General features: G+C 39.1%; 1 protein-coding gene and 1 long non-coding RNA gene across 2 annotated transcripts in view; one reads left to right on the top strand and one right to left on the bottom strand.

The window, feature by feature from the left end:
* The window catches only part of LOC137627805 (ubiquitin-conjugating enzyme E2 W), a 33159-nt gene extending 24786 nt beyond the window's left edge, over positions 1–8373 (top strand). The window contains exon 5 of the mRNA XM_068359164.1: positions 2659–8373. Coding sequence (XP_068215265.1) covers positions 2659–2672 — 14 coding nt within the window. The 3' untranslated portion in view covers positions 2673–8373. The remainder of the gene's footprint in view (positions 1–2658) is intronic.
* LOC137627806 (uncharacterized) overlaps positions 1–20431 on the bottom strand; it is a 74022-nt gene that overhangs the window by 5912 nt on the left and 47679 nt on the right. The window contains exon 2 of the long non-coding RNA XR_011041225.1: positions 2221–2283. This is a non-coding gene — a long non-coding RNA (uncharacterized lncRNA). The remainder of the gene's footprint in view (positions 1–2220; positions 2284–20431) is intronic.

Here is a 20431-nt window from a genome sequence, read left to right as displayed (position 1 = left end):
TGTTTGACCTTTGACCCAGAAGGAGAGCGCTCTACTCAATAGGAGTGAGAACACTTTCGATGAAAAGAAAGCCTCCGCTGGTAAGACAAGCGCTAGAACGCCGACTGGAGCGTTCAAGGAAAATTTACTTGCTGGAGCAAAGAGAAGAGCGCTTAAACTGCATAAGCGAAGCGTGTCTGGAATGCGATGACGAAGCACGACTGGAGGGCAGTGCCTTCCTGGATCCCAAGGAGGAGTACTTGCTGGACAAGAGCTGGAATGCCTAGGTCATTGGTGAGACGACGACAAAGATGAAGACTCCTCTTGCGAGATCTAGAGAACTACAGAGGAGCACTAGTCCGACGCCCATAAGGGGTGATGAGGCTGACAACAAGCTGGAGAATCACTAGGACTATCATGTCTAGCATCAAAGGAGAGAGAGCAAGACTCTCTCTTCCAAGAATTATGATGATGAGAGCGCTCCCTACACTTGGAGCGTGAAGGCAACACACTGGCTGAAAATCAGTAAGCCGGGAGGTTAAAGAGACGGCAACCATCTAAGATGTTTGTTGTCAACCTCCGTAGAAGAAGATAGGTGAGGAGGTTGACGAGCAACCTGATGAGCATGCTCTAAAAGCAAAAACACTTGCGGGAAGCAGGAGAGACAAACTGTTGCCTTTGAAACGCCTTCAAGAGCATTGGCGGGGAAGAGTAAATTCCCCTTCTATGGTGTCATCTGTAGGTGAAGGGATGGCAGCTGACTGCTACTGAAGAGACCCTCCCTGAAGGAATGTCTTCTGCTGAATGTCTCAAGGCCAGGAAACATTGAAGCTTATCGTCAGTTAGGAAGCCCTGAATGCCAAGATGACCATAAAACTTGCAGCACTCCCACCTGATGAAGAGAAAGCTCACCTTGAGGATGAGGTATCATTGATCCACTAGGAGAAATGGCAACCCCTCCCTGTTGTATATCTTGCCTGAGGGTTAACACTCGGTACACGGTAAGGCCTCTGAGCATACAGTACATGACCACTGCAGGACAGGCAAACTATATGAGGATTCACATCAATGCCCCTCATGAAAGTACCGCAGTTCTAAGGCGGTACTCTAGAGTATATCCGCATGATGACAAACTATCATAAACATTGGAAAAGAAAATTACCTGTATAAAGTTCAAAATCAATTTTTGTCAAAGTTCCAAAGTCACAGAGAGAGAGGGTATGTATGCATTCTCCGATGGCTGAAATCAAAGTGAGTAGCTGAAGCTGGTGGTCGCCTCTCGGCTGCCAACAGGTAACTAACTACCTGCTGGATTGTTTACACCTCATTAAATGTTTTAACTACCATGTTCCAGCTTTGCTATTATCATTCTCCTATAGTAAAGGACAATAACCTTACTTTTAATAAAAAAAAAAAACTACCAAATAACCATGCTACTAACAAAGTTGCAACTACTTTATTTGTTAAAGGTTTAATGCTACTGATATTGGCAATGAGACTACTGTGAAAATATGGTAGTTTTACTATGCCAAGTATGCAGGTCATAAAGCATAGAATGTTGATACTTTAATGGTAATCAGTCATTTAGAGGAGTAATGATTGAATATGGGTAAGGTTTTCCCCAATTCTTCAAAGTATGGGAAAGCTTGCATACCAAGCCATGGGTACTGTCCAGGGTCTAATAGTGCTATGGACTCCCTCTGTTATCCAATCCCCCATTGTCCAAGGAACCGATAACTTTGTCAAGTGATTTTAACAATTCAGCTAGGTACATATTTTGCAAATAAAGATTACAAGACTTCTAGGGAAGAAATGTGATAGAAAGGATCTTGGATCTATCTCCAGGGTTTTAACAACAGGTTTTCCTAGTCCCCAAAGAGCCAGGAGGAAGGAGACTGGTTCTATGTTTCAATTCTAAGCAAGTTTACATTAGTTTCTACTTTGAGGCTGAAAGAGATGAAGGTTTCTGGGTACCAAACCCAAGGTTATTGCCATTAACCACTAGATTATCTACTGTACTAAAGACCTAAGCCTATTGAAGGAAAAAGAAAACAAACTTTATTAACATCAGGAGGATAAAAAAATAAATTTCATAAAAATTGTTTTTCAATATAGGTCCTCCCCATCCAAGTAGGCTATATATCACGATTCTAAACTCAGCAACGTGATATGCTTAACTAAAATAGTTTGCTTATTTTTAAAGTCAAGGTAATTGTCTTCTAATGACTCAATTATATTTACCAAAGTAAGAGCAAGCTGATAATTGTTGTGTACTGATATTCATCACATGGCTTCTGTGAACACCTGTAAAAATACAAAAATTACTTTTACTTGTTTTACCAATCAGTTTGTTTTCAAGATTGAGAATTTGAAATTTAATTTTAACTATGACCTTAGTTGCAAATGTTCTTGATGTAACATAATTGCAGTTAACCCAAACCAACTGTGAAGTACAGTACGGTGGTAAAGGAATTCAGAACAAAGTATCTATACAGTACTGCAAGCAAATCACAATTGTCATTAACAGTTTTCTTTCAATACTTTTTTTATAGGAGAGGGATGTCATTTTACAGTATTTTCCTTTATTACTTGAAGTTTCATGATTCTTTTAGTTTTGATAATTACTCTAAATATTCATGGAGACAATACTGTATGTATAACAAGATTTTTCTTTTCCAGATGACACTGTATGATATGATGCATGTAGTCGCAGTTGTATCCCTTGTTTCAACAAGTCGCTCACCCTTGCATATAAAGAATAGACCTTTACTGCATTATTGAGACGCAGTGAAGTTGAACTGTTGGTGCTGACTGTATTAGGATGTTTAATATGCAACTATACATTGAATTGTTAATGAATCCTCACAGAAAAGAAAGCAACACGTCAGGATGGATTCTGCTTGTGCCCAGTGGTACGTTTAGAACCATTTAGGAACTTGCAAGAAGTTTAACAATTAATGATCAATAACAGAAATCCAAGTTATGAAGTCAAGACAGTGATAAAACACTAGATGATGGTCACCATGTATTGAAACACTGAAGAATACAGTTATTTGCTGTGCTGCACTGTGTCTATATTTGGTGATATCACTGTAATTACCATAGAACACCTAATTTCACATTTGATTTCTTATTTTCCCCCATACGTTTATCGATGCTATAAAAAGATATGTAGCACTTCAAAAACTTATGAATTACATAATACAGTATTAATAAAGTGATGACAAATTTACAAATCATTTCAACTTTATCTTTTTGATTATTGTACCTGTACCTTATAGTAAATTACTGTATATTAGTAGCTAATGATATATTAGTAATAGCAGACGAATTATAGAATGAGTTTTGAAATCGTAAAGCTATCATATAAATAAATGTAGACGCAGCAGCAGTCTCGAAACATGGGTACCTGCTTACTGATACTACGAGTTAGATGCCACATTTTGTTCAACCTAAGATTTGTTTATTAGTTACTGGAAAACCTAATTCTTCTACCTCCCTTCCTTGTAAAATTTTTCTTTCTAAATAAACTTTTGATTAATTTGTAATAAGTTTCCATTATTTTATACGATTCTGGCTAATTTTTCTATCGCAGTCCATCATACTCATTGGCTGTATTTTCTATGTTATAAGGATAAGATTCTGTAAGTTTTTATTAGCTTTATGGAGAAGCATATTTTTTTCTGATTTACTTGGGGCCTACCTCTAGTAACAACTGGTTGCCCCAAGAATTCTATTTTTCAGTGAGAGGAGCACTGTTCATTTACAATATTTAGGTCAGGTTCAGAATTTCTATAGCTATACAAAAAGAAATAGTATCCTACATTGACATTCATCGGTTATAACTGTTGCTTTCAGTATTTGATTAAAAATCAGAGAAACCTACAGCAGTATCAGAATAAATGGAGCAATAAAACTTAAAAATATATATTACTGTAAAATTGAGGGGGATCTAATAAATAAAAACATTGTAATTGTGTCTGTTTCCCGTGATAACCTGCAGAGAACACTTTTTTTTTATTAAGCCATTATCATTAGCAATTACATGAGACCACACACAAATATTGAAAGGTTGCAAAACTAAATGCACTAACTCTAAAGTTAGTTTACTTTTACTTCATGGCAAACATTTGTTTGCTATTTATTTTCTTCCTTAAAATAAATAATTATACAGTATAAGCAAATTAAATATTTCTCTAGTCTGAAATTATGTGAAGCAATTTTCTTCTCAGTAACTTGCTTTTGGCACCATGGTAAAAAATTAAAAGTTCAATAAAATCCAGTAAAATAGTTATTCTGATTTCAGAACAGTTAGTGACTTAGCAGGTTTAAAAAGAAGAACCAAAATATAAGTAGCAAACATGGAAACTTGGCTTTACTAGTTTAGAAAGTCGAGATAAAACTTTCGTGCAGTTTTAATTGTAGACATTTTAGAATGCGAGGAAAAAAATTTGCGCAAAAAAAAAAAAAAAAGACCCACAGATGATAAAATATCTGTATGAGAGCTTCTTTGAAAAATCATTGATAGTATTGTAATAAAGAATTTTCAATTGTTACTTGCAAAAAAGTATTTAAAATCTCGACCTTCAAGCCAATCTATTGTTTAATACTCTAAAATATTGCCTTAAAAGGGAGGAAAACATTTACAATTACTTTTTATCATGTTACTTTAGATTTCTATATGGGTAGAAGTACAGATTGATACAGTGTAGACAATGATGTCCAAACAGTCGACTTGATAATGCTCAAAGAACCTATATTGTATTACATCTACTTGTGAAAACATTGTTAATAACAAAAGCATTTTTCTTACTACAACGATATAAGAGATGTACAGTATGTTACCTTACAGTGAAATACCTCTATCAATAATGGACATGTGATAACATTAAACCCATAGTAAAGAGTTGTGTAAATCAGTGCTTCAAGACTGTGACCATTGTTCTAAGAGAAATATATTTATCAGTATTGTTTTTATGTAATGAAGAATGAATGAAGTTTGATGTGATTACAGTGACCATTCTCATGACTTTAATTATGGTAATGTACCTGTCATTTAATTTTGTACTGTTGCAGCAATGTCTCAGATAACTTTCAGTATCTTTGCATTGCAATGTGATCTTTCTACATGTTATAATCATACTGTAATTTGATAGGTTAATAACTGATTTGTATAATGTTAAAAGTTCTGCCTAACATTTTTCATTTTACGGCCCAAATACTTAAATTGCCTTCGTATGGTGAACTTAACAGAATATTATTAAAGACTTTAGTGCTCAGATATATATTTATTTGTGTGTGTATATATTTTCATTTCATGCTTCATCAACATCACTTTGTCATGCTTGCATGAATTTGTATGGCTCATCTTTTAAATAATGTTTAATTATAAATCAAGTTAGTTTTGTGGAAAAAAAAATTTAATTTCTAACTCAAATTATTTAGCTGCAACATTTCCATATACTGTACAGTATAGAATTCAAACTTTCATGTTTGATGAATAAAATTTACAAGAGAATAATTTGAAACATTTTAAAGGTATTATCATTGTTGTCAAAGAAAAATTTGCAGTTTGTGTTCAATTTAAATCTAATAAGGGCCTTATATTTTTATAAAAAGGTTAATATATTGAGGTTATTAAATGAGGTGTCCAAGAATATTGGTAAATGATTCGGCCAAGTGACTTTACTTACTGATAAAATATTCCTATAAAGGCACATTCTTCAAAAAAACATACTGTATTACCGGTAGTTACTGAAAAGATGACATTTAAAGGAACTAACCAGATAATATCTATCTATGTTACTAAATTTTACAGCAATGCCTTTAATGCAAGAGCATAATTACATTCTATAAGTGTACTAGCATGGGGGGGGGGTCAATTTGACAATTTGTAAGCAAACCGAGTGACTATCCCAGATCAGTGTCATTTTCATAGAGTCATAAGTTCTAAATAACATAACTGTAATTGCTGAATTACTATTTCAACACATTAGTCTAGATTAAGTATGATATTTTACATGCACAGGTGATAATTCAGAGCTGGAATGTAATGAGCTAGTGCTATAGTTGCTATTTAGTGAAAAAAAATTACATTCAGATTACTTGAAATCACTAGGTACAAGAAATTGCCTCAATGTTTACACTGAAATACTGAGTGACTAAGAAAGCACAGTAATGACACAGTGTTGTACAGTGCATGCAGCTAACCATTTTCAAAACTTTGAAGTGTCTTAAATGATATAATTATTTGAAAGTGGCTTTTGATGGGTCATACAAGTATTTGATTTCATGCTTTGTACTTGCTAAGGTCTTGCCTTAGTTTTAATCAAGAACTGGTAGTAGTTCAAGTAAAAATACATACAGTACTTGAAGTGAGTGTTTTTAATATCGGCTTACAGTTAGAGGATCATTTGTACTGTATATTATTTAGTGCATCAATTGTGAATACAAGGTATCCAAAGTAGAGAATATAAAAAAAAAAATAAGATAATCAATTTACTGTACGTACCATGTACTCTATGGACATTTAAGAATTTAGGCCGTTGATTTGGTAACTCCTGAAGCACAAAATAGCACCATATAAAAGAAAAAAATCAATCAAGACATGTTATGAGATTAAAAGAACATGCAACTTGAATGTCTAATTCTATATCCAGAACTATTTTGGTTTTCAACTTTTTATTGTGCAGTTTTGTACTTCTCTTTCTGCATTACTGATATTGTAACAAGGAACCTATATTATGCTCACCTACTTTCTTGGCATATCATTAGATAGCAATGTACTGTAGTGCATGTTCCTGTATTGAACCAAAGGTAAGATATCTCATTTTTCCCTTCCTTTTCCTTTTTTTTCCACTAGCAACATATGAGAATCATTAAGTTGTATTTATAGATTTACTTTAGAAAGTATCAGCCTTTTTATCTATAATGGTAAGACTGTCAGATTTGAAATTCTTTGGAGTATACTATGTATGCAAGTACATCATAGTACAGGATGGTAAGGAATGGAAAGAGCTTGTGCTCATCCTTGAATGTAAAATGGGAGTAGAATAGAATGTATTATATTTTCATTACTTTATAAATTATAAGCATGCATAATCTCTGTGGCTGGTCCACAATAAATTGATGAACAAATACTATACTGCAACTTCATTTTTATGTAAAACTTGCAACTATCTATTTTGTTTTACAGTAACAAATGAAAATGTAAAGCACTTTCTAGAAGCCATCTTCAATGAGCTGTTCATTTCATTTTGAAATTAATAAGTAAGGTAATTTTCAAAGGTCATCTTGCCCATGAATAACCAAGTTAACCGAGGTATAATGGCATGTAATGCAAAATATTAAAACAAAGACTTTGAGAGGATAAAGGAAAGCAAAGCAAAATTAATTAAAAGGCTATAGGACAGAATAAAAGCAAGGAAAAATAATGCATTCAGAACAAAAAGATACAAAACACAGTGGGGGGTACAGTAAACGTTGGAAATGGGTGAGGTAAACAAAGCTGTTATGAATACAAGAAGACCTGGACTTTGAGCCAATTGTGGATTATTAGCTGTTAGATACTGTGCTCACCAAAAACACATGCAGCAGTATAGTCACGACAAATGTTGAAAATAGTAAGGGGATGAGACTGCACATAACTATATCAGCAGCAAAACTAACTGCAACATATGAGATCAAGTATTCGTAGTAAGTACAGTATTATACTGTATGTTAAAATCAACACTTTAAAGAAACTTATTTCCAATGTTACCCAAGTCTGTAATGACATGAAAATTATTTTTTTCCGATGTGTTTTACTCGACTTGGGAAACTCTATACAAATGCACATAAGTACTAAAGTTTTGTTATTAAGCTTTAATTGGATTTATTTGGTGACGTCTTCACTTTTACACCAAATAAGGAATCTATTTCCCTGCATATGCTGCAATGTCACAAAGATCAAGATATATGATAATAAATACTGGCTCAAAGACCATATGAAAATACAGCATGAGTAACATTTTTAGTTAACTGGTGTTTGGAAATTTGCTTCTTTAGTTTATGATAATGTAATAATGAGATATATTAAAAAAGACTATAATTTTTAAACTGGATAAAAAAATTTATAACATCTATAGATCAGCTATTTCCAAATAGGCTTTTGCTAGTACATTTAGAATTTACGTAGTTTAACTTTATAAACGCAGATTTGTCATAGTTCAAAAGAATGAAAACAATCCTGTAATTCTTATTTTGACTTCATACCCTGGTTTTGGCTGGATGTGTGATCCAGTTAATCACATTAATATAATATATTGTAGATCTCATGGTTTCTTTATACTGAACTATATTTTTCATTTTCAGTTTAAGCAAGTCGCTATTTCTTTTATCTCACGTACTGTATATCACTTAGCTAAAGATAGTTTCACACCCTTTTCTGATAGTTCAAGTTTTAAAGAGTAACCCCTTCAAGGTTTTAGTTTTTATGGAATAAAACATTGCATATTATTGCTAACTTTATGTTAAAGAATGGTTATGGGATTCATAATTATTGAAAATTATTGTTTTTGTTGGGGGCCACTCCTTTGAGGTAGATGTTGCTACTGTTTTGGTGAATATTATTTTTCAACAAATGTTATATTGAAATCAATTATGCCTTGATTTGAGTAGTTTTCTCTAGAGATTTTCCTTTAGGCTAGGCTGTTTGAAAATTGTCAGGGATTTTGATAGTTCCATTACTCTCACGGTGTTACTTTATTAATTTTATGCTACTAAGTAGTTACAGCATTCTAAACAGTAACATGTACCCCTACTTTTGATTATCAGTATAAATTATTTGCTGGGTACCAATGTTTAAAATTTTGCAAAGGCAGTTTGTATATGAGCTTTAAATGCATAAGAAATAATTATGCTTGTATATGAGTGATTCATAATACATCTATCCTTTGTACTATATATTTATTTAATTAATAAGCTGTGACATGTATTTTTTTTTCAATTAGTAAGTTTGGTCTTTAATTTTTATTGTAGAAAATATTAAGGCTGTCTTGGCTTTCTACTTAGGATAACATACATTGATTTTTTATTGAAGTATTACACTGGAACTACTACCAAATATGCTATTGGATTGATTTTGAGAAAACTTAAAATACTTCTGAGGTGAAAGCTCATGTCATGAGAGTAACTCTCATAAAAACAAAATAATTTCACAAATGTGAGTAACCAACTTCCACTTTTTGTTGTTGTTGAAAGAAATGGCTGTAATCAAAATATTAATGCAACATAAATCATTAGTTGACATCTGTTAATAAATTTACAACATCCATATGAATATGAAATTTTTATGAATCTTCAAAAAATCTTTATTTTTTATAAATTCATAATGGATACAATTATTTCATTGTGTCCTTTGGCAATCATTTATTACAGAGAGCAGAGCTAGTCAATCAAGTTGTACCAAAGACCAATAAGTTCTGCAGTTCTCAGTGATATTGTGCAATAAATTAATCCTCAGTATGAGTTTTTTTCTATCCATTATAAACATTTTACTGTACAGAAATTAACCCATCATACCTAAATTTTCCTTTTTGTCATACCTCAATAGTTTAGTTATGACAATAGAATTTATTTAAAAACTACAATTCTTTATTTCAATACTTATCTTGCACTTGTGTTACTCATTCTATAATGAGCATCAGCAAAGGTAAAAGAAAATTTTTGCTATGAGGTACAGTATGTAAAACCCTTTGCTACTGCCAAAACTTTGCAGGTGAATAAAGCAGTTATGTAAAGTCTGCCACAAAATCTGCCGTTAAGATTTTTCACTCTTCTTTAAAATAAGATCAGTTGTATAAAAAAAAAAAATTGTGCCACTGTGAGTGGGGAAGTGGGTAGGAACTACATAAATTCTAGATAAGCATAGTAATAATTTAATTAATTTTAGTTAAAAAATATTAATTTCAATTAAACTTCTTGGAATTCATGTGCTGAAAAACACATTGCCCTGGTTGGAAGGACACTGGTACTCAGTAGTCAAAATAAGCTAGATTAAACAAGGTAATTAATAGATCTTAACTCAAGTCTACGTTACCTTCAAATTTGGTTTCACTCAAATTATTGTCCAACAAATCACCATCCATGTAACGCCTGAATGAGGAAAGTGACGGAGTGATAACCAAAACTTATTCCTTTTAAGTTAAATTTTCCCCCAACTTGAGGATGTATATGGAAATATTACCTAAATTGTCAATCTCTAAACGTTTCCATTCGCTCAAATTTTATATAGAAAATTAACTACCTTGCTGCCAATACCAAGTTTAGTTCGATTCCGTTACGACTGTCCCACCTTATGTGGAACACAGACTCTTGCGTTGACAGCCTGTCAACTACGAAGTTGAAGGCACATCATTTCTCACATTTAAACTGCACTTCTTTCAAATATTTATAAGCAAATACTGTATAGAAGCACAATTGTACCACTGTGGTGCATTTAAATATTTCTCTAAGGATAAATTCCTAGTAAATTTCAAAGTAGGGACTACTCTAATATGACAGATTCTAAGGTAATTTTTATTTTTCATAACCATACAAACCTTAGCTATATATAGGGGTATTACTTTCGGCGAAGCTGAAAGGACGAGCCATTTAAACTTAGCGAGGGTTAACTACCCATCCCGCTAGTTGGCAGGGCGATAGCTTGCTACCCCTTCCACTTACACACCCGTGATTGCGCTCACTTTGCTTGGAGATAGTACTTTAAGGGGGACAGGGATGGCGGGCAAGTATGTATTAATAGCTAAGGTTTGTATTGTTTGGAAAAATACAAATTACCTACGAATTTGCCATTTGTTCCGTAACTAGAATACAACCCAACGATATTTATAGGGGTGACTCACCCATTAGGAGGGTGGACGTCCCTGCCAATCTGGCTTTTTGGCCTTACCCGTGGTACTCCCAATTGTGCAGAGTTTTGTGCAACAATAAGTAGACCCTAACACCTCACTAAACCTGCTAAGCATGATTAACGGCCAACCCAAGTTGTGTGTCGTGGTAAACTAGCAATGTGACTGTCCAGGTAAACATTATTCAGAGTCTTGTAGGAAATAACTGAAGAGACCGAGACATTTCCAATACCACCTCACCAGTGTATGGGGACCAAACAGTATTGGAACAATACTAGGTTACACAAGGGAGCGATAGTTTACCTACACAGAGGTTTGAGGCTAGCTTGTGCAGAGGTTCCAGGATGCTGATTTCCCCAAGAGAGGGAAAGATGAAGAAAGGAAAAGAGCCAGACATTCCTCTCCATTTACTCAGATTAAAGCCCGGGTAACCTATCCCCTCAACCTTCTGCTACTTGTCCAATAAGGAGCTTCAGGTACTAAACCAGCTGTTGTGCAGCCACCACAGGACCGATAGAAAACATATCGAGGTTCCTGTGGGTCACGTCTTGCAGGTAGTGGACAGTGAACGTCGTTTGGCGTTTCCACACACCCGCTCGTAACACCTGTATCACAGCATAGTTCTTTTTGAAGGCCAGGGACGTAGCAACGCCCCTGACATCCTGAGCTCTGGAACGACGTGTTGGAGGAGGGTCGGGATTCAGGGCAAAGTCAATGACTTTGGGAATCCATGCAGAGATCGTGTTCTTCGTGACTCTCCTCTTGGTTTTGCCCGTGCTTACAAAGAGTGGGGACATTCTGGGCTGAACTGCAGCTGTTCTCTTGAGGTAGCACCTCAAACACCTTACTGGGTACAGTAACAGGTGATCTGGGTCATCAGTTACAGAGCGGAGACTCGTTACCTGGAAGGATTTGAACCTAAGATCCGAAATCCCCGGATTCTAAGTCTTTGCAACAAACTCGGACGAAGCTGAAGTTTTCCTCTCCCCATCCCCTTGAATGGGGGATGTCATAAGAGAGACCATGAAGATTGCAGACTCGTTTGGCTGATGTCAAGGCGAATAGGAACACCGTCTCTCAAGTTGGGTAGCGATCTGTCGAATGGCATAATGGTTCGTACAGAGTTCTCGGCATAATGGTTCGTACAGAGGTCTCTTTAGAGACCGAAGAACTCAAACCACGTTCCATGGGGGAGGTCTCACTTCCGACTGAGGACAGGTAAGTTCATAACTTCATACGAGGAGGGAAAGTTCCAGCGATGAGTTAATGTCTATTCCTTTTAGTTAAAAGGAGAGACTTAAGGCTGAACAATAGCCTTTAACTGCTGAGACTGAAAGACGCATTTCCTCCCGCAAATACACGAGAAACTCCGCTATTGATGGAATAGTGGCATAGAGTGGATTGATTCCCCTTCCACGACACCAACCACAGAAGACATTCCACTTCGCCTGGTAGACTGAAGTTGAAGATCTTCACATATCTAGACATACTTTTCGCAACCTGTTGCAAAAATCCTCTGTGTGTGAGAAGATACTGGATAGTCTCCAGGCGTGAAGACGTAGCGAAGCTACTGCCTTGTGGTATATGTTGACATGTGGTTGTCTGAATAGATTGTGTCGTATGGGAAGTTCTCTTGGGAGCTCCGTCAGGAGCAGCAGAAGGTCTGGGAACCATTCCGCATGATGCCATTGCGGAGCTATGAGGGTCATTGAAAGATTGATTGATGTTCTGGTCATGTTGAGTACTCTTCTTATCAGACAGAATGATGGGAATGCGTATACATCGATGTTGTCCCACCGTTGCTGGAATGCACCTTGCCAGAAAGTCTTGGGATCTGGAACTGGGGAGCAGTACAGTGGGAGCCTGAAGCTCAGGGCCATTGCAAACTGATCCACAGTCGGAGAAGCCCACAAAGTCAGGCCTTTATTGGCTACTAGATTATCCATAAACCATTCAGAACCCACTATCTGCGATGCTCTGCTCAGATTGTCAACGAGCACATTCCTCTTGCCTGGAAAGAAGCGAGCTGACAGCAAGACCAAATGGACTTCTGCCCATCTTAGTATCTCTACTGCTAGACGGGATAGGGGCTGCAAAAAAGTACCTCCTTGCTTTTTTATGTAAGCCACTGCTGTGGTCTTGTCGCTCATCACCACCACTGAATGACGCGCCAAGAACTGCTTGAAGGGCCAGAAAGACGGCCTTCATCTCTAAGAGACTCATGTGAAGGTACTTTTCGGACCCTAACCAAAGGCCTGAGGCCGTGTTTTACAGCACATGGGACCCCCACCCTTCCTTTGATGTGTGCGAGAATAGCATCAAATTGGGAGGAGGGACGAGAAGATCGACACTCTTCAGCAGATTCTTGTTTGCCAGCCAACATCCGAGCAACAGAATACTATACAGTAGTTTTGCTCAACAGGAAAACAGAAAGTGAATGAACTTTTTTATGGAGACAAGCTGGTCATGAAATGCATTTTTTTCTTTTAGCTTACTGATAATAGGGGGGGGGGTGAATAGACTGCCCCTCACGATCGACAAGGAGTTTCAAGTGGTATGCAAGGGTAGGCAGCAATGCAACAGAGCCGTGGCAAAGCGGTTAAAAGGAGTTTGATTTCCGCTATGTTGGAAAGGCTGTTAAACTTATATCAAGGTAGTAGTAGTTACTGGTGGGTGGAGGACAAGTCAAGCACACCTGAAAGTCTGCATTGCACTCGCTTTTGACCTTCGGCAGGTGGCAGAAATCATCACATCCGTTCAAATACAGAACCAGGTGCTCGGACATTTCCTGGGAAATTTAATCTGACCAGATTTTGGCTCACAGGGACTTTTCCCTGCCACAGGATGACTCCTATTAAAGGTTGACGATTTGTATTTGTATAGGATATCACAAATTTTTAATGTAATTTGTATTTTTCATAACTATACTATCCCCCTGAATGGGTGACGTTGTAGAACAGACCATATAGCTCGATGACTCTTTGTGGAGGCCAGGGCTACCAGGAAAACCGTCTTTCTTCAAGGTCAAATCATGATCTAATGACTGACTACACAATTTGAAAAGCACCCCATTCAGAGAATGCGGTACAGAATGTGAACTACATTCCAAGGTGCAAGTCTAACTTCCGACTAAGGGCAAGTGTGCTCGAAACTTCGTATGAGGAGAGGCCATTCCTTTGATGAGGAAACGTTACTTTTGATTACTTTGATAGCTGTTTTTCCGGTCCCATACAGCAGGGGAACCCCACTCTCTACAGGACGTTAACTCGGTTCAATCTAAAGGCAAGCCTCACGGTTGAGCGGTAGCTTTTCACCACTGAGACTGAGCACAGTTTTCCTTCTGAGGTATAACAAAAAAAAAAACTTTGCTATTGTTGGGATAGTGGCACTGAGGGGAGTGATACCCCATCCCTGACACCAACTGCAAAAGATGTACCACTTTGCCTGATATGGGGGAAGACAACTCACGGTGGTATCCTACCATCCTCATCGTAATCAGTTGTGAAAAGTATTACATTGTCAGGAGTTGGTGGAGAACCTCCAGACGTGAATTCGTGGCGAAGCTATCGCTCGGTGGAAGATCTTTAAAGGTGGTTGTCCGAGTAGATCGGGAAGTGGCGGGACTTCCCTCGGTGCCTCTGTGATCAGATGTAGAAGGTCTGCGAATCATTCTGTATGTTGCGACTCTGGAGCTATTCGGTTCATCGAGAGGTTTTTGATGCCCTTACCTTGTCCAGAAACCTCCTTACTAGACAGATGGAGGGGAACGTGTAAACGTCCAAGTTGTCCCACAGATGTTGAGAAGCATCCTGACAGACTGCCTGGGGATCTGGTACCAGAGGCAGTATTATTATTATCATTTTTACTAGCTAAGCTACAACCCTAATTGAAAAAGCAAGATGCTATAAGCCCAAGGGCTCCAACAGGAAAATATAGCCCAGTGAGGAAAGGAAATAAGGAAATAAATAAACGATCTGAGAAATAATGAATAATTAAAATAAAATAGTATTTTAAAAACAGCAACATTAAAACAAATATTTCAAATATAATCTATAAAAAAAACCTAAGTCAGTCTGTTCAACATAAAAAGATTTACTGCAAGTTTGAACTTTTGAAGTTCTACTTATTCAACTACCCAATTAGGAAGATCATTCCATAACTTGGTCACAGCTCGAATAAAACTTCTATAATACTGTATAGTATTGAGCTTCATGATTGAGAAGGCCTGACTATTAGAATTAAATGCACGCCTAGTATTACGAACAGGATGGAACTGTCTGGGAAGATCTGAAAGCAAAGGATAACCAGAATTATGAAAAATCTTATGCAACATGCATAACGAACTAATTGAACGACAATGCCAGAGATTAATATCTAGATCAGGAATAAAAAATTTAATAGACCGTAAGTTCCTCTCCAACAAATTAAAGATGAGAATCAGCAGCTGAAAACCAGACAGGAGAACAATACTCAAAACAAGGCAGAATGAAAGAATTAAAACACTTCTTCAGAATAGATTCATCACCATAAATTTTAAATGACTTTCTCAAAAGCCAATTTCTTGTGCAATAGAAGAAGACACAGCCCTAATGTGTTTCTCGAAAATAAATTTGATGTCGAGAATAAAATTCATACAGCTAAAGAAACTTTATCAATGCTGAGATCCGGATGATGAGAAGCCACTGTCCTTTGAGTTTTGTTAGGATTCAACTTTATGCCCCGTAATTTGCACCATGCATTAATTTTAGCTAGATCTCTATTAAGGGATTCGCCAACCTCAGATCTATATTCATGGAATGAAACTGATGCAATTTGAGTAGTATCCTCTACATATGCAACAAACTTGTTTTCTGGGCTCGAACCTGTGCCGCCCAGTGAATAAGCTCCATTTAGCACTTATTCTTAGGTAATTTACTGCTAAATATACCAGAGAAAAAATGTAAAGGAGTGCTAGGTTAACTAGCTCGCTCACCTATTGGTGTCGGTATAAAATTGGGCGTATATTCCAGAGGTCCCGCACTATTTAGATTAATCCACGACAGAGAACCCCAATAGAGGAGAGCCGTTCAACCTCACTCGGTACTACTACAATGCATCCGCTCAGAACCCAACTCCTTTTAGCACGACTTGTGCAGTAACCCGCATTTTTCTGGTGCTCTCGAATTTTGGATATTTTCTAGTGAATTATGGCTTCTTCGTCGGTTTCCCAGGAGACACCGTCAAAGTTAAGTACCAAGCTGGGTTTTACTGTGTTTTGAGCAACCTAGATCGTTTAATATTTATATTATAGGAGTTTATTCTCTTCGTTCATACCGATCTTGCTTGATTTCACTACAGTTGGTACTCCTGTTTTTGAGAGCTTTTAATTTTCACTTGCGGTGTTACTATGTGTATTATTTTTATTATCAAATATTATTTGTTATTGTGAATATTCATTATTTAGCGTTTAGAATCCTCGTGGTTCAATTTTTGGGCCGATATCATTTACGTATCGCTATGGCTGCCGACCGTTCTAAGGCGGCAATGTTATTTTTAGCCATCAGGTGTGTCTTTTGTGATTTAATTATTATGTTGCATGCCTTGCCCAAAAATTTTCTATGTGTTTATTCATATTTAACGCTATTATTATTATTATAATGAATATTTGTGCCATTACTCCGTTTGATCTGTCTGGTTGGGGATCGTCAGTTGGTAGCCCTGCTGCCTCGTATCACGTGATCCTCCCCCACGCTCCCCCTCTAGCTAGGTGGGAGGCTAGGCTTCTCCCCCCTCCACTAAGGGACCGTTGCCTTCCCTCCTTTTAGAGGGGGTAGTTAAGTGTTTATGGACTTTGTCCTCCGGGTGGCCCGGCGGTTTAGTCTCTGTCTAGTCTGGTTGGCCACCGGTCAACAGAGTTGGATCCCGGTGCACCCTATTTTATATTCACTTTTCATTCTGGCTTATGTTATACGAAACCCTCCGGGTTCGATTGGCAGTTCTTAGTTACAGTTCCGCCCCCCTATTATTTTATAACATTTCCTATGATGATTATATATGACAGTTCACTACCCCGGAGTCACTAAAGGAATTGGTATTGAATATACCTTTATTTCCCGGCCCGGGGTCTACCCCACCCCGGGAAATCAGACACTATGTGTCTTAATTCCTTGTTATTGCATCCTTTTTTATGCTCCCGGCTTGACCGGAATGGATGGCTATACTTTAGTTTCAAGTTAGACTTATGTTTAGGCCCGGGACCTCCGGTCCCGCCCCTATGTAAGAATATTACAGTTAAGCTCTAACCTTGCGTTAGACCTATGTTAGGCCCGGGTCCTCCGGACCCGCCCCTATTTAAAAAAAAAAAAAAAAAAAAAAAAAAAAAAAAAAAAAAAAAAAAAAAAATAAGTACAGTTAAGCTCTAATCTTGTGTTAGACCTATGTTAGGCCCGGGTCCTCCGGACCCGCCCCTACTTAAAGAATAGTACAGTTAAGCTCTAATCTTGTGTTAGACCTATTTTCGCCCCTACTTAAAAGAATAGTACAGTTAAGCTCTATTCTTGTGTTAGACCTATGTTAGGCCCGGGTCCTCCGGACCCGCCCCTACTTAAAGAATAGTACAGTTAAGCTCTAATCTTGTGTTAGACCTATGTTAGGCCCGGGTCCTCCAGACCCGCCCCTACTTAAGAGAATTACAGTTTCTCATATACTATTCTTTTTACAGATGGTGCATTGTCTGATGCCGGCCTGTGCAGCTGTTCTGCACCAGCCTTGTGGCCACTCCGTCTGCCGATCTCACGCCCCTTGTGGGGTTCAACTGGAAGACGTTGTGGTATGGCACCCGGATAACTGTGTGATTTGCTTCGACCTCATCACTACCCTTGGATCTGACTCGGTGAGTCCCGTTGGCTATATTGCCTTCTTATTTTATTTACTATTAGTAAGATATCTATGGTCTTGAAGGACCATTGGGAGTCTCCCTTTTATAATTCCCACTATTATTTCAGGCATCCCCGGAGCAAAAGTCTGCGGCTCGGGCCACACTGAAGGTGTGGGTTGGTGGGTTTGCCCGGAATGTGAAGTCTAAGCGGCCGTACGTCCTATCTGAGGACTACTGCACCATGGTTTACCCCAACGCCAAGTCTTCAGCTGCTGTGGCTAGGCATGTGGCAGCTCCCATCATTGCCCACATTGATGCCACTATAACGGGTCTCATCGACCCAGAGCAAGATCCATCGGACGCCCCCGGAGGTCTGGAGGACAATGTTGCCTCCATGAACCTGGACGTCGAACCAATGTTGCTAGACGAGCCGGATACAGGTAGGGTGGTAAGTGAGGCAGGTGTGTCCGGCGCTGAGATTCCTATCCTCAGCCCCGCTCTTTCTTCTTCTTCTGATCGCTCTTCCTTTCTTGGATTTTCTGGGGACCGTGATTCGTCTCAACGTTCATACCCGGTTCCCCCTAAGGATAAGTCTACTTCAAGGACCTTACCCAAAGCTCGCAAGCCTCACAAGACTTCTCATGGCTCTAAACATGGTACGAACCCGTCTTCAAAGACCTCTGGTTCCTCCTCTAAGTCTCACGACCCGGGAGTTCCTTCCGCCCCTCCTGCTGCTAGCCCGGGCCTTTCCGAATCAGCTATGCTTCGCATCGTGTCGGAGATGCAGGCAAAGTTGGTTTCGGAGATGCAGTCGAGGATGGACACGATGTTCTCTAACTTCGGTCAGAGAATTGGGGCTTTAGAGCAAGGAGCTCCGGAGAGAGTCCAAAGCTCTCTCATACCGGATGCCTCTAAGCTCCCGCCGTTTGCCAAGAACAACCCCTGGCGGATGGCTCTTCATTCCCCGTTCTCAGACGGAATGTTGACTCTGGAGGGCCTTGGCACTCGTCCTCTAGAGGACTTTGAATTCTTTCCTCCGGGTCTGGCATTTCCATTTCATGGTTATGCCAGACTTACCGAGGAAGCTTTAGTCCGATTAGACAAGGTCCCCAAAGAGACGGTCATCTTCCCGAAGGAGCAAGCCCAATCTGTTTGGGCCAGATTTTTTAATGACATCGGCTGCACTAACACCATGCTGACGCCTTATAAAAGCTCCTTTACGATGTTCTTAATGGACAAGAACACCTTGACTCCATGCGTCAATAAGGTGGCAGAGCTTGCCTTTCAATATGCTCTGGAGGAGAAGCCCTTGCCTCCCATCCGAGAGGTGGATCCAATCTCCCTCCTTCTTCCCTCAGGTATTGAGTGTTGGGACAACGTCCATACCACCTTTACCTCCGGCAAGCTTGCAGCAGACTGTGCCTCAGTCTTGTTTAGTGAGAAGCTTCCCCGTCTCCCGGAATCCCTCATTAAACAGGAATATGATTCCCGCCTACGTGTGGGCCGTACTCTAAACCTGGCCACATCCACGGAGTCGATAGCCTTGACTTACGATACGGAGAGTATTTTTAAGTCTCTCAACAAGGCTACGTTAGTCTTTATATTATGACTTGTATGACTTCGCTACTGCTAAACGCAGATGTCGCAAGCATGTTCTAGCTGAGGCGACGATTAGGCATGAACCTAATAAACTCATCCGGTCCTCCTGTTGGGGTTCAAATCTCTTCCCCGAGGATCTCGTAGAGGAAGTCTTGGCGGAGGCCACTAGGGTTAATCAGAGCCTTAAAGCCCGTTGGGGTTTGACCCCTAAACGCAAGTATGACCCCGCAAATTATCAAGCCCGGGGTAGGAAGAAGCTTAGACCATATACCTCCACCCAGTTCAGGCAACAACAGAGTGCTTCATCCAACTTCCGGCTGCCTCTTCCTCCATCTTCTGTTGTCCCTGCACAGCCTTCCACCTCTCGGGCTCCTTCGGATGACTATGTCACCGTTCTGCTACCTAAGAGCCAGCTTTCTGGTGCCTCCGCCACTTCCCCTGCCTTTAACCAGTCCTACGAGGCTCATAGCTCTTCCCAGAGTTATGGTAGAGGTAGAGGCTACCACCGTGGCTCTAACCAGAACAAAGGCAAGGGAAGAGCCTTTCACAGAGGAAAGAACTTCCGAGGCGGACGTGGAGGCAACTCCTCAAACCAATACTGAGGTGCAGCAGGTAGGGGGGAGGCTCTATGCCTTCCGCAACAAATGGAGGTTCAGTCCCTGGGCGTTCAGTATCATCTCCAAGGGACTAGGGTGGAGTTGGATTCAAGGACCTCCTCCTCCGAACAAATTTCGTCAACATTCCACTCCGGACCTGGTCGAATTTGTCCAGGATCTTTTACAAAAGAACGCCATACAAGAAACGAAACATCTGAAGTTTCAAGGTCGGCTGTTCAGTGTCCCGAAGAAGGATTCAGACAAGAGAAGAGTGATTCTAGATCTATCCCTTCTCAACTTGTCCATTCAATGCGACAAGTTTCGAATGCTTACCGTCTCGCAGGTGCGGACCTTACTTCCCCGTGGGGCCGTCACCACCTCTATCGATCTTACAGACGCCTACTATCACGTCCCGATAGCGAGACACTTCCGTCCGTACCTAGGCTTTCGCTTAGGGGACAAAAGTTACTCCTTCAAGGTGATGCCTTTCGGGCTCAACATTGCCCCAAGGA

Source organism: Palaemon carinicauda, chromosome 35 (genome assembly GCF_036898095.1).
Source record: "Palaemon carinicauda isolate YSFRI2023 chromosome 35, ASM3689809v2, whole genome shotgun sequence".
NCBI lineage: Eukaryota > Metazoa > Arthropoda > Malacostraca > Decapoda > Palaemonidae > Palaemon > Palaemon carinicauda.
The sequence above is the reverse complement of the archived record's forward strand: the minus strand, read 5'-3'. Positions and strand labels throughout refer to the sequence as shown.